The sequence below is a fragment of the Caretta caretta genome, chromosome 19 (assembly GCF_965140235.1).
Source record: "Caretta caretta isolate rCarCar2 chromosome 19, rCarCar1.hap1, whole genome shotgun sequence".
NCBI lineage: Eukaryota > Metazoa > Chordata > Testudines > Cheloniidae > Caretta > Caretta caretta.
The window spans coordinates 3,826,469-3,839,733 of NC_134224.1; the positions used below are offsets into that span (position 1 = coordinate 3,826,469).

Sequence of the window (13,265 nt, forward strand, 5' to 3'; positions counted from 1 at the left end):
CTCTTCCGCCGAAGGCCGATGGAGCACTGATCAGTGGGGCTTTGGCATGTCACAAATGAGGGGTGTTTGGCCTCCCCCCATCTCCAGAGTCTGGGTGTCAGGGGCTCCAAAAGTCACCCCAGCCCCAGGCGAGCAGGCAGCCCCTGGGAGCGCCGGCAGAGGGGACAGCAGGGGACCCGAACCCGCCGACACATTGCTGCGCACGTCAACTTGGAAAAGCCAAACTGAAGTCCAGAGCCGCTGGCGAGAGGCGAAATGCTCCTTGCAGCAGGGTCAGGAGACGGCAGCGCCCAGCGGGTTCCCTCCTGGGCCTTGCCTGCTAGCGTGCTGACAGAGAGCACGTCTACACCGCTGGACCCGGACAAGTCCCCCAAATCCCAAACGCCCAAACCCCCGAGTCTCCCCAGCGCTGATCAGCCAGCCAAAGGGTTTGGACGTCCTAAGGCAAGCGACCTCCTGGGCTCCCCTGCCTGGGGAGCCCTCTGACTTGCCCTGGCTGCTTTTTGCCTTTCATGCCTCGGGTTGGTTTGATGGCAGCGTCTCTGGGCCCCTTTGGCTGCTTGTGGCCAGGGTCTCCTAGAGCTGCTTCCTGGCCTGCTTCCACCATTTTGCAGCTCCCTGTGGGAGGGGGGGCGAAGTCACTGCTGCAGCAGCCGCACGAGGGCTGGGGGTGGCTCAGAACTGTCCGGACTGGACTTCGCGTCTGCTGGCGAAAGGGGAGAGACGGGGCCTCTTGCAATTTGCGCACCCGCGACAATATTTACTGGCAAATACAGAGGCCGGAGGATTCATTCGCATAGATCTGTGCGGCTCCCTCGCCGTCCGCCTGGCAGCCGGGCATGGTTGTGTGTGTGTGTGGAAGGGGTGGGACTCGTCTTGGGATGGGGAGGTGAATTCTGCCTGCAGGGGAGGGGGGGAAGCCCCAGCAATGAACGAGGCTCCTTTATAAAGAAGAGGGGAGCATCTTTACCTACGTGCACCTGAAGGTGTCTGCAAGCCAGGCAGGGTCTGCCTTTAAATCTCCTCTCTCCCCTCCCCTCCCTCGCAAGGAACTTCTCAAGCTGAGCTGTGAGGATGCTGCATGCTCCTCGGGAACAGGATGCAGACAAGCTGAAGGAGTTCTGTGGCAAAGTCAAGACGAGCAGGCAAGTGCCGGGAACTGGCAGGCGACACCACCGCCCCCGGGTGCCGACGCTCCAGCCCCAGGCAGAAGTGGACTCACCTTCAGGACAGTAAGTGGCTCAGCACTGGGGAGGGGGCCAGAAATCGGGATGCTGGGGACTGCAGGGCGGGGGAGCTGGGTTTCCCTGGGCTGAGCGTTTAACCTTCACTAGTACAAGGCTGGTGCCTGCACTCCCAGCTCCCACGCCGGAGATGCCTTTTGTTATTTGCAGCCTCTGCACCAGACACTGATAATCAGAACCGTAATCAGCATTTTACTTGGGCTTTGCAGCAGCTTTGCAGAGTGTGTGTGTGGAGGGGGTGGGGGGCTCAGTCTCAGCCATGCGTGGGAGGAGAAGGGGCTTGTAGTCTCAGCAAATGTCCTGCAGGGTTAGGGATGGCTGCGGTCCTCTTGCTCCCCTACCCCCTAATTTGCTTGGGCCCAGTGGAGGTGCCCTGGGATTGGCGAAAGCAAAGAAGCAGGGTCATAGGCAAACTCTCCGCAGGCATGGGGGGCTGCAGGGCAGCACAAAGCCGGCTCTGCATCACCCCGGTGCTCGGGGTATGTGTGCTGGCCCCCCCCGGTGTCTGCACGGAGCGGGGGATAACGGTGCTCTGGGCGACGCTGCTGTGGGGCCAGCAGCCTGGCAGGGTCTCTCTCTTTAGAGACCCTGTGTCTGTTGTGGGGGAGAGAGCCTGAGCCGTAAATCACCTGCCTACAGTCAGCAACGTGGCAGGGGTCCCCCAGAATAGGGTGCAGGGCTCCCTCGCTGCTGGGCAAATCCTTTGGGGGCCAGGACAAGGAGGAGCATCCCCTACATTAGTGTGTGTGTGTGTGTAGGGCGGGGAGGGGCAAAGGGATCCCAACTCTAACTTCTGGGCTCCTGATCCCCATATTCTGCACATGCCCACGGAGGATCAGCGTGGCAGGATGGGGCTCCTCTGGTCTAGCCGTCAATCAGGCCCCACCGTCGCATTGTCATGTTGGTTTGAAGCAGGGGGAGGAGGGGTTTCTCCTGCCATCGGCAGGTCACTTCACAATTTCCTAGCCTAGCTGGTTTCTTCGGGGAGGGGGCAGAGGGGGGTGTGGGGGGCGCACTGAAAGGAGCTAGCCCTCTCACCCTGCGCCCAGCTCTGTGCCTGGTTGTGTGTCTCTCTTTTTTCTGCCGCTTGGTCTGATGAAGTGGCTAATGCAGTTGGTTTCCAATGGATCAATGGCCGGGGGAGGCAGGGAGCAGGGCCAAGCCGGAGCAGTGAACAGTACAACTTGGAAACGGCTGTGTTAGCGAGCGCCTGCCGAGCACCGGGCAGCACTGGGGAGAAAGCAGAAAAAAGACACTTCCTTTTATAGGCCGGCTGGGGCTGTGCTGGCCTGGCAGGGAGGGTGGCTGGATGCCTGCGAATCCCCACATCAAAGCCTCTCTTGGCAGCCTCCCCGGGCCCTCCATTACTCGGGCTTGTTGTTGCTCTCCCTCTGCAATGGAAGCCTCAGGAATCGCCAGGGGCTGGCTGTGAGCTGGGCACATGGGTGGAGCTCCATGGAGGGGCAGCAGCTGACAGGGGCTGAAGATCTGGCCCACATATGGGGGTTGGGGTCACTCGGCGATGGCTCCCCCGGCCCAGAATCACAGCCTGGGCACTCAGACGTGCCAGCTTCCCCCTGCAATGAGTGGCCAGGTATGTTCAGAGGGTCAAATAAAAGGCACTTTGGAGCAGTGGACCTGGCCCCGGCCTCCTGGTTTATCGGAGGAGGGTTGAAATCTTGCCATGGGGCTGCAGCCCTCCTCTCCAGCTTCCTGCGAGTTTCCAACCGCAGCCCCGGCTCCCCCGGCACAGTGCAAGAGCTGAGCAGCTGCTGGCTCAGACACTCGTCGGCACCCGTCAAGGGCAGCTCCAGCCCAGAAGAAATCTTGGGCCTGGGCCCAGTTAGGTTTGGACAAGTTGCGGGGTCGGACAACCCCAGGGATCTGAACCAGTAGCCAGCTCAGCCTACGCTGCCTGGCACCTCAGCTTCACCGGGGGCCTGCTGCAGCATGCCGGGCTGTGTAGCTGGGATGGGGGAGCATGGCAGCTCCTGCGGGCAGGGGGATAGGGGGCATGATGCCACTCCAGAGGGGCTCTGGAAAGAGCCCTGACCAGAGGGAGAGGGGAGGGGCTGGGGCATTAGAGGGGCAGTTGAAGGCTGCCAGATGCAAACATCTGGTTTTGCAGGGTGGGTGAGTGCTGTACTTAAGTCCGTGCAACACCTGCCTTGGGGCCAGCCCCGTGCAAAGGACGCCACATCCCTGAAAGGAAGCAAAGAGCCCAGGCTGCTCCTCAGCAGCGCTGGCTTCCCATCCCAGCGCTCCTAAGCCACTCAGCTCATGCTGCCGGGAGCCGGGCTCCTGTCCCCTCCAAGGTCACCAGGTCTCACCCCTGCACCACCACAGCCAAGGTCAGAGCAGGATTCCTCTGCATGGCCGGTGCTGGGCTCCGAGGGACAGCGGCAAGGCGGGGGTGTGAGGGCTGGGGCAGCAGGCGGCTGTGGGTCAGAGGCAATGGCAGAGCCACGGGGCGTGGGTCAGGGCTGAAATGTGCTAGCAGAGATGGGGCTGGGGGGCATGACTGGAATGAGCGGGGATGCTGTGGGTCAGGAGTGAGGGGGGCTATGGAGGTCTTGCCTGCAGACTGTGTGGGGAGGGAGGGCTGTGGGGCAGGAGGGAGGGGAGGAAGCTCAGGCTGGCCCTGCCCAAAGCGTGCCTGGCTCCCCCAGCTCTGGCTGCTTCCCACGTAACAAATCAGGCGGGGGACAGGGTTCAGCCCCAGTGCCTGTCGGTGACACACAGGCGTCTGTGTCCCTGTGGCTTCGCAGGGCCGAGCAGAGCAAGGCCTAGGCCCCTAACAGAGCTGGGTCGAAGGGCCCAGGCTCGCAGGAAGCCGGTGCCAGAACTGGGCCTTGAATCCAGGGCTCCCAAGTCCCAGCTCAGCCCCTAACCCTTGTTCCTGGCCCCTGATTGTGGTGTCGCAGTGCCCCTAGGCACCTGCTACCTCTCTAGCCAGAGCCCCCTCGGGGCAGGGTCATGGCAGAGACTCCCGGGGTGGGGGGGGCAGCCATCCCTTTAGCAAAACAGCCATGATCAGCTGGGGGAACGGAGCTGTAGACAAAGGCAAAGAAAGAGCAGAGCTCCCCAGACCAGCTCTGGGCTGCCAGGACCATTTCCTGTGCCGGCTGGGCCATTTCAGAGCGTTTCTGTTGGGGGCGCTGTTGTGCGCAGGGGCATTTTGCAGACACAGAGACATGCACAGAGTTCCCTGCCGTGCACTGCACACGCAGCGTCACACGCATGCGGGTACGCAGACCTGGCCACTCACGGCAGTGTCTCAAATGCACGACCACCTGCGCCCACTAGCATCAGTTAGCCACGGGGATATTCACTAGTGCCCTTGAACGCCCCAGGCTGGTTCCCCTCGCACTCGCATCCGGGGAGATAATAGCGCAGAGACCTGCTGCTCACTTGCCCGTGCCCTGTCCTAGACGTTTTGGGGTCACGCCCTCCTCTTCCTCGGCCTTTGCAGCTCTTCTCTCCTGGGGGAAGGACGATGAGCTCTGGGGCGAGCTGAGGGCCTGATCCGGTTTGCTGTGGTGGTGTGAATGGCTGCAGTGAGGTGGGGGGCGCTCCCTGGGTGGAGGGGAGGGTCTGGTATCAAACTCCAAGGAGATCGCTGCAGGCTGAGAGCTCAGCACAGTGGGGCTGAGGAGTGGGGGGCGAGGGAGCGGCGATGCCAGCCCCGTGCGGGGCGGGGAGACGAGGCTCGGGGGGTGGGGCACGTAGGGCTCCAGCAAGCAGCAATATCAGCCCCCGTTTCACGCGGGGGGCAGGCAGGCAGAGCTTTGGTGAGCAGCAACGGCCAGTCCCGCGCAGGAAGGAGGGCTCGGGCCAGCCCTGTGGGGTGGGGCAAGGCTCGGGCCAGCTCCATGGGAGTCGGGGCGGGGCCTCAGGCCAGCCCCATGGTGGGAGGGGAGGCTCGGGCCAGCCCCACGATGGTGTCCTGTTTTCCCTTTGGGAAATACGGTCACCCTCCTGTGAGGGCAGGAGAGGGGGACCCCGGAGTGTGCTGGGCACACCAGCCCCTTGCCTGGCGCAGGAGAAGGTTGGGCCCCTCCCAACCCCTCTGCTGCTGGGGCTTGGGCCAGGTCCAGATTTCAGTCCTGGGAGCCGGGAGCCCAAGGACCACAGGCTGGGCTGCAGCCAGAGGGAGCCAGATCCCTCCCTGGGGTGACTCCAGCCGCTCGGGGTGCGCTGTAGGGATGGCCTTGGCTCCAGAGGCCGAGCAGCCTCTCGTCTGCCAGAAGCTGCTGCTCTCCCAGGCTCCCAGAAGCCGGGTCAGCCGCGCAGTAAGTGCATATTTGGCACCCGGCAGCTCCTTGCAGAGACAGGCAGCACGTGTGGTCGCTGTCCGCCCGGTGCTGAGTCACTGCTCGCCTGAGGCCGCACCGCCTGCTCCGGGGAATGTGCCTCCTGGGCCCAGCCTGCCCCGTCCCTGGAGCCCAGAGGGCTACGACCCTGGCTCTGGGCCCGGGGGGCTCTGCCCAGTTTCCTCAGCCAGAGCCACTGCTGCTCCTCATGGCCCGCTTGAAAACCAGCCCCATCGGGCACGGGCGCGGCCAGGCCTTTTTGCAGGGGGAGGGGAGGGGGCTGTGTTTCAGCCTCCGAGACAGCCCCTGGCTTGCACCCAGCGCTCCAAGGGTCCGTTCTCCAGCTCTGGTTCAGTGCAGCTCAGGAGAATGGGTGTTTGGGGGAAAGCTCCCCCGTTTTAGTGCCATTGAATCAATCTCTTCTCGCCCCAATTCTGCCTTGACCCTGGACCCCCCTCTGCAGCCTCAACCAGACCTGACCACCCCCTGCTCGGCCCCTCCAGGCTGGGGCTCAGACTTCAATCCCCAGGGGCCCGACTCCACCACTGGGGCTCTCAGCAGCAGCCGGAGAGCCCAGCTCCTCCTGCTCCGAGGGTGGGGGCTGGGAATCAGGATGCCTGGGTTCTATCCTTGGCTCTGGAAGGGAGTGGGGTCTAGTGGTTAGAGCGGGGCGGGGGTGGGAGGGCGGGCTGGGAGTCGGGGCTCCTATGTTCTATTCCCAGCTCTAGCACCAATTTGATACGTGACCTTGGGCAAGTCACTTCCCATCCTTGGGAGATACAATGGCCAAAGAGGGGCCTGGGGTGACCTGCCACCTGACAGAGGGCCCAGGCCCTGGCCCAGCAGCTGGTATTGCCAGGAGCTTCCCTCTGCCTGGCCTCTGCAAAGAGCCAGCTTCTGCTCAGCTAATGTGCACCACAGCTGAGAGCAGGAACTGGGGTGGGGCGGGAGGCGGCCCTTGCCCAGTGCCCTCGGGCCGCATGGCCAGCGCTGAGGGTGGCAAGCCGTCCCTCCAGCCTAGAATGGCTCTGCAGCTCTCCCAGCCTCTCCACTAACTTTGGCCCTTCCAGCATCCCTGTCCCCAGAGTGCCGCAGACCAGGGCTAAGGGCTCTGTTGGGGCAGGTGGGGCCTGCAATCAGCAGGCCAAATTCACCCCTGCACTTACACCCCCCCCCCACCCATTCCCTGTGTATCTCTTACTGCCGTGGCATCCAGCCCCTCCTGGCCCGTGGGGAATAATGGGGGGGCAGGACTGCCCCAGCAACCCCTCCCCCCATCCCTGACCTGCCCATGCTGGGGAATGGGGGTTCTTGCAGGGGGGAGCGCAGGCAGCTCTGGGCCAGGCTTGAGGGAGCGCACTGCACAGCTTTGAACCTTGTGCCAGCCAGGAAACCAGGGCGAACCGCTGCCCTGAGCGGGGACCATGGAGCCAGGAGCCCTCCGCACCCACTTTGCACAGGTGGGATGGGGTGCCAAGGGGAAAGGAGGGGGGCAGTGGGCCCACCTACAGCAACCCCTTGCAGAGAGAGAGAGACAGAGACAGAGAGACACTCACAGAGCTCCGCAGAGGCAAGTACAGTCTGCTCTGACTTTCCCTTGCTCCAAAGTCCTCTGTGCCCTTTGCTCAGCGCCGGCAGGGGCCTTGGGGGACTGGCTCGGGGCAATGCGCTGTGTGACGTCAATGGCACCTTAGCCTCTGCGCGGGGGCTAACATCACCCATCCTGCCTTGGAGCCAGGGATTACTTGCAAGGGGTGAGCACTGGGGTAGGGGGTCCATCCCAGCCATCCATTCCCTAGGTCCAAACATTCCCAGCCCAATGGGCCCAAATCTCCCCTGCAACCAGTACAACCTCATTGGCTCCAGCAGCGTTATTCCTGATTTACACCAGGGTGGGAACAGAATTGGAGACAAGGAGCAGTGATTTCCAGCAAGTTGCATGAGTCCCCTGCCCCCTTGACCCTGCTCTGTGGCTCTGAAACCTCCCCTTCCCCCGAGGCGGCAGCTCTCCCTCCAGGAGTTTCATGAGCTCGTCGGGGCTAAAACAAATCCACCAAGTGGCCCCGGGCCTGATCCTTGACTGGTGTAAATCAGTGCAGCAATGCAGATTTACACCCACTGAGGTTCTGGCCCTTAGGGAGGAGGAGGCTCTGCGTGAATCCCCGGGATCTTCCAGCGCCTGATTGTCCTCGCTGCTGAGCCCCAAATGGCAGCACTCAGTCTGCAGAGGCAGGAGGGCCTGGTGGTTAGGACTCTAGCCTGCACGGGGCAGCCCAGTAGTCAGGTCCCTGCTCCGGCCTGTACAATGGGGTAATAGCACTTCCCAGCCTCGCAGGGGGAGAGTGGGGGGGCAGGGAGGCTAAGTCCGTGAAAGGCTGTGAGGTGCTCAGATACTACGGTGATGGGCGCCACATTGGGATCTTAGCTAGAGGGGGATGTGGGGGGAGCATGAGCCCCCGGTGCCGTCCCCAGCCTCAGTACTGAACTCCAAATGTTGCTTTGACAGGGAGAACACTCAAGAGGCTGAGGGAGTGGGTCCACTGTGCTCTCGCTCCAGCTGTAAGAGGATCCCAGAGTGCATTGGAACCGAAGCCTCAAGTCATCCCTGAGGTAGGTGTGTAAGTACCATTCCACCCCATCCCTGCATTTTACAGCTGGGGAAACTGAGGCACAGAACAGGGCAGTGGCTGGGGGACACAGCGAGCGGAGGCAAGGGATGGAGCTAGAAAAGGCTGTTGTGAACCTGGCCGATTTTTACAAATGAGGAGTGGGTGTGACAGCGTGACACCAAGGTCTGGGGGGTCGAGTCTATGGCAAGCCAGGGAGGTCGGCACAAACGTGAGGGGGAAATGGCGCAGCTGGTTTCCCCTGGAGCAGCGAGTCTCTCGATTTGTCTGTCTGGAGGGTCACAGGGCGCTGTGGGTTTCACGCCTCGTTCCCAAGGCTTAGCACAGATTTTTGTGAAAAGGCCCGTACACTTTGGGGTGGGGGGGGGGGAGCCACAGGGATTGCAAAAGCCTCCAGCTGTTATTTGTATTACAGCTGCGATCAGGGCCCCATTGTGCCAGGTGCTGTACAGACACAGAGACAGCCCCTGCCCTGAAGTGCCGACAAGACAAAGGAAAAACTAGTATCCCCATTTAATGATGGGAGAAACTGAGGCACGGAGAGACTAAGTGACTGGCCCAGGGTGATACAGAGAGGCAGTGTCAGGGCTGGGAAGTGAGCCTTGATCTGCTGAGTCCCCAGCTAGTGCCTTAGCCGCAAGCCCAACCTCTGAGCTAACCCAGCTCTGTGTCTGAGCCATGTGACTCACAAGTACATTTGTTGTGCTCCCTGCAGACAGTACTTGGCCAGACTGAGGCAGGAGCTCACACAGTTACAAACTGCAGCAGAAAAAATGACCTGCGCTAGGAGTTAATTGTGCAAAGAAAGAGGAAATGTTTTGGGCTTCTAATTCTGTTCTCCTGGCCTGAGGTCTGTGTTAGGATAATAAATACACAGTTATTGGGGGGTTGATTTTTATAATCTCAGGGGTAGGGGAAGCTAGAAATAGGTCCTCAGCCCTATTAAACTTGTGCCTTTCGCCTCACTAAAGCAGCCTTCAGAAATATGAAATATTTCCTGCACTCACATCCTGAATAAAACAGCATCGTGGGGAATGGAGGGTGGTTCTTGTTTTTGTTTTTTTACTTTTAACCTTTCAAGCAGTGAAAGAAAGAAGGTAAATGACTCTCCCCACTCCCTATGTCCCGCCTGAGTGTGATGTCAAAAGGGGAATTCAGGCTCAGTATTTCAAACCTTCCTAGGCTGTGGAAGCAAGAAGAGCTGGTTTAACACACGAGTCTTGGGTTTCTAGCTGTTCAGGAGTCTCGATGATTTGCACGGCTCAGACCGTAGATTTCTATCTAACTGGGCTTGGATTTAAGGCCATCAGAGATCATTAGAGCTCATCTAATCTCCTGCATAACCCAGGCCAGAGAATGGATCTGACCCTCACCACCGTAGTATCTGAGTGCCTCCCAATCATGGCCAGCTTTCACCCTCCTAGCAGCATCCTCCCCATTTACAGGCGGGGAACCACGGCACAGAGTGGTGAAATGACTTGCGCAAGGTCACACACAAGAGTCTGTGGCGGAGTTAGGAACTGGGGCCACATTTCTTGAAGGCTCCTCTGGTGCTTTCACGACTAGCCCATCCTGCCTAGCCAACAAGAGATAAACCTGGGTTGTTGGTGCCGTTTTGGGAAACCACTCTTCTGCTCGGTGTTGAGAGCAGAAAGGGGGGGAGGCGGGGTTGCTTTCCAGTATGATGCATGCATCTGAAACAACCTTATAAGGAGGTGCAAATTTCAGTTAACATAGAAGCCTTCCGGTATGCAACATGCCAGGAGTATGGTACTCCTAGCCCATGGAGTAAACCTTCGGCTGTGTCTAGACTGCAGATACAGGGTGTGACTGCAGTGCAGGCTGACAGGCCCGTGCTAGCATTAATCCAGCTAGCTCAGGTACTGGAGCAGTGAAGCCCCAGCGGCGCGGGCCAGCCCCCACGAGTTATTAGCCAGGGTTCCGGGCGGGTTTGCACAGCCGGCGATGAATCTCCTGCTGCTGCAGCATCACTGCTCCAGGCTCTGAGCTAGTTAGATTAAAGCTGGCTCAGGTATGTCTGCCGGAGCTGCAGTCCCACCCTGTGACCCCAGTCTAGGCGTACCCATATTTTCCTTCTTCAGTCTGCAATGCAAGCAGTGGATAGATCTGGGGTCCTTGTTCAGTGGAACACTAATCCTACCCAGCGCGGCAGCATGCGGGCCAGATTTCCCAAAGAGCCAGCATGTTGGGTTCACGCCGGGCATGGGGGTCTCCTGAAAATCTGCCCCAACGCGTCACGACAGGAGCGTCTGGCTGCTGGGGGCGTCAAAACTCAGCCCAGAGGAAGAGACGCTCAGCTAACGTAAAGCAGCGGAGCTCCACCGGCCATGACGGAACTCGGCTGATTCACCCCTGCTGAGGATCCAGTCCATAAATCTGTCTATAACGCCTAGAGAGTCAGCCAGGGGGCTTCATCGTTGTCATGTCTGAGCAGACAGTGAGACAGAGACTGAGGTTGGCTCCTGGAGGGGTGGGATTTGCTCACCTGAACCTTCCCCTGGGCTGATGTGTGACATTGTCCACTGGTCATCTCAACCTCTGGGTTACAACTAGGTAACTCTATGGTGCTAAATATAGAGTCATAGACTTTAAGGTCAGAAGGGAACATTATGATCGTCTAGTCTGACCTCCTGCACGATGCAGGCCGCAGAATCTCACCCATCCACTCCTGTAACGAACCCCTAACCTATGTCTGAGCTATTGAAGTCCTCAGATCGTGGTTTAAAGACTTCAAGGTGCAGAGAATCCTCCAGCAAGTGACCCGTGCCCCATGCTGCAGAGGAAGGCAAAAAACCCCCAGGGTCTCTGCCAATCTGCCCTGGAGGAAAATTCCTTCCCGACCCCAAATATGGCGATCAGCTAAACCCTGAGCATGTGGGCAAGACTCACCAGCCAGACACCCAGGAAATAATTCTCTGTAGTAACTCAGATCCCACCCCATCTAATATCCCATCACAGGCCATTGGGCATATTTACCACTAATAGTCAAAGATCAATTAATTGCCGAAATTAGACTATCCCATCATACCATCCCCTCCATAACCTTATCAAGCTTAGTCTTGAAGCCAGATATGTCTTTTGCCCCCACTGCTCCCCTTGGAAGGCTGTTCCAGAACTTTACTCCTCTGATGGTTAGAAACCTTCATCTAATTTCAAGTCTAAACTTCCTGATGGCCAGTTTATATCCATTTGTTATCCGAAGGTCTCTGATCCACACAGGAGAACCCAGTTCCCTGCTCCAGCTATTAAACCTCCCTCCTTCCCTAAGCCTGAAAAAAGAACCCAGGAGTCCTAGCTCCCAGATCTGTATTTTAAGCACCAGACTGGCCTTCCCCTTTATGAATAAGCAGCAGTGAGACTGGATGACTCCTGAGTGAAAGCATCAAGGAGAAACGTGGTGGCCCTGCCACCAGGCTGGGGATCTCGCTACAGGGTCTAGCCTCAGCTCTGCTTCGGCCAAAGGTTCCTGGCCCAGGGCTGGCACGATGCAAATGACACGTGGTACAAAAGATTCCTGAGCCAGGAGGGGAACCTGGAGGAGCCTGTCAGCTCCGAGCTGGGCTCAGAGAGAATTTGGGGTCCAGTCAAACAGGTGTAAACTGGCTCATTGCTGGAACCAGGGAAAAGCCTCCCCCGCCCCGACCCCCCACCTCCACTGCGTGACAGGAGCCCCCAAGTCACCTCCGGCTTCTGGTTGAAACAGAGCCTGTTTCTCTGAAGTTTAGCGCTGGCCAGGCCTTTCTAGGTCCGTGCTCCCTCACTCACCCTCCCCAGCCGGGGGCTGAGCGCAGGCTTGGATTTCGCTTGCTCTGTGCATTAGGGAAAGGAGGGAGCAGTTCTGCTGAGTAAACGTTTTCGTCCTGCTCTCCTTTGCCTCAGGGAAAGGCAGTCTCATGTGGGGATTAGGCCATGCAGGGGGCAAAGTTATCTGCAGCCGTGTATGATAGCAGAGGGCATTTGCTGGGCTTAGCCAAGGCCTAGTGGTGGGTTTCTCCCACCCCTGCAAAACTATAAAGTTCAGCAGGATTCAAGAGGTGCCCTGAGAGGTGCTACTCCGGATTGGAATAGCAGGGGGTTGTAGGTCAGGACTGAGGGGTATCAGCAGAGCTGGGCGGGTGCACAGGACTGGGATAGCAGGGGCACTGTGGCTCAGGGTTGAGGGGCATTGGCAGAACTGGCGGTGAAGGGAGCCCAGGGGCTGGAATAGACGGGGACTGTGGGTTGGGATTGAGGGGCATCGGCAGAGCCATGTGTGGGATGCTTGCCAGCACACCCCTGCTCTGTAGCTGGCTCTGTCCCTTGCTTTCGGGAGGACTGAATTCACCCCTTTGCTTTCCCGGGTGTCACACTAGTCCCTGCTCCAGTATTCCCGGCAAGCTGCTGCCAGCCCTTGGCTCATCCTACCCTGAATATATCTGCTGCCCCTTAACCCTGGCCTGCCCCTGCATTCTGTAAGGAGCCATGAAGAGAGAGCAAGGCCTGGAACGGGAGGAGCCCAGCTAACAGCAGGGGCAGGACTCCCCCTCCTCTCCCTGGCTTGGGGAAGCAGCTCCTTCTCCTGCTGTGGGGAGAGACAATTTGCTTTGACCCTCAGCCAGCCCAGTGGCAACCCTGAGCCCTTGAGCCCCCACACATGCTTTCGTGGGAGCTGCAAAATGAGGAGTCTTTTTGGCTGCCCAAGCTGTTCATCTGCCATTTGAGTCAAACGCAGCCAAGGCCCCTCGGCTGCCCCTGGCCCTGGAATTTGGGGCTGGACAGAAATGGACGAGGTTTGTTTTTCATGCCGATGAGCCCTGCAACCCCAGCCTGCAGGTGCAGTCGTGGCAGGGACAGTGCAGGCCACTTGCCCCTGAGCCAGGAGGCAGCCCCTTTATGTCTGGCGGGAAGTCCAGTCTCTGGCTCAGTAAATTCACAGCCTCTCTGCTGTGGCAGCCAACAGGTGGGGTGGGCCACTACAAACTGGGTTCAGCGCCTCCGGCTCAGCTCACAGAGCCACTGCAGTCAGCCAAACAGCTCCCAGCTCCCCTGCAGTTTTTAGAAAGTCCATTTCTTTACTTCTG

At 59.3% G+C, this 13,265-nt stretch overlaps 1 protein-coding gene across 1 annotated transcript in view; it reads left to right on the forward strand.

Moving 5' to 3' along the window:
* Positions 1-255: 255 nt before the first annotated feature.
* The window catches only part of LOC125624889 (uncharacterized), a 36,667-nt gene continuing 23,657 nt past the window's right edge, over positions 256-13,265 (forward strand). The window contains exons 1-3 of the mRNA XM_075121396.1: positions 256-428; positions 1,117-1,232; positions 8,064-8,167. Of these exons, the coding sequence (XP_074977497.1) occupies positions 256-428; positions 1,117-1,232; positions 8,064-8,167 (393 nt within the window). The remainder of the gene's footprint in view (positions 429-1,116; positions 1,233-8,063; positions 8,168-13,265) is intronic.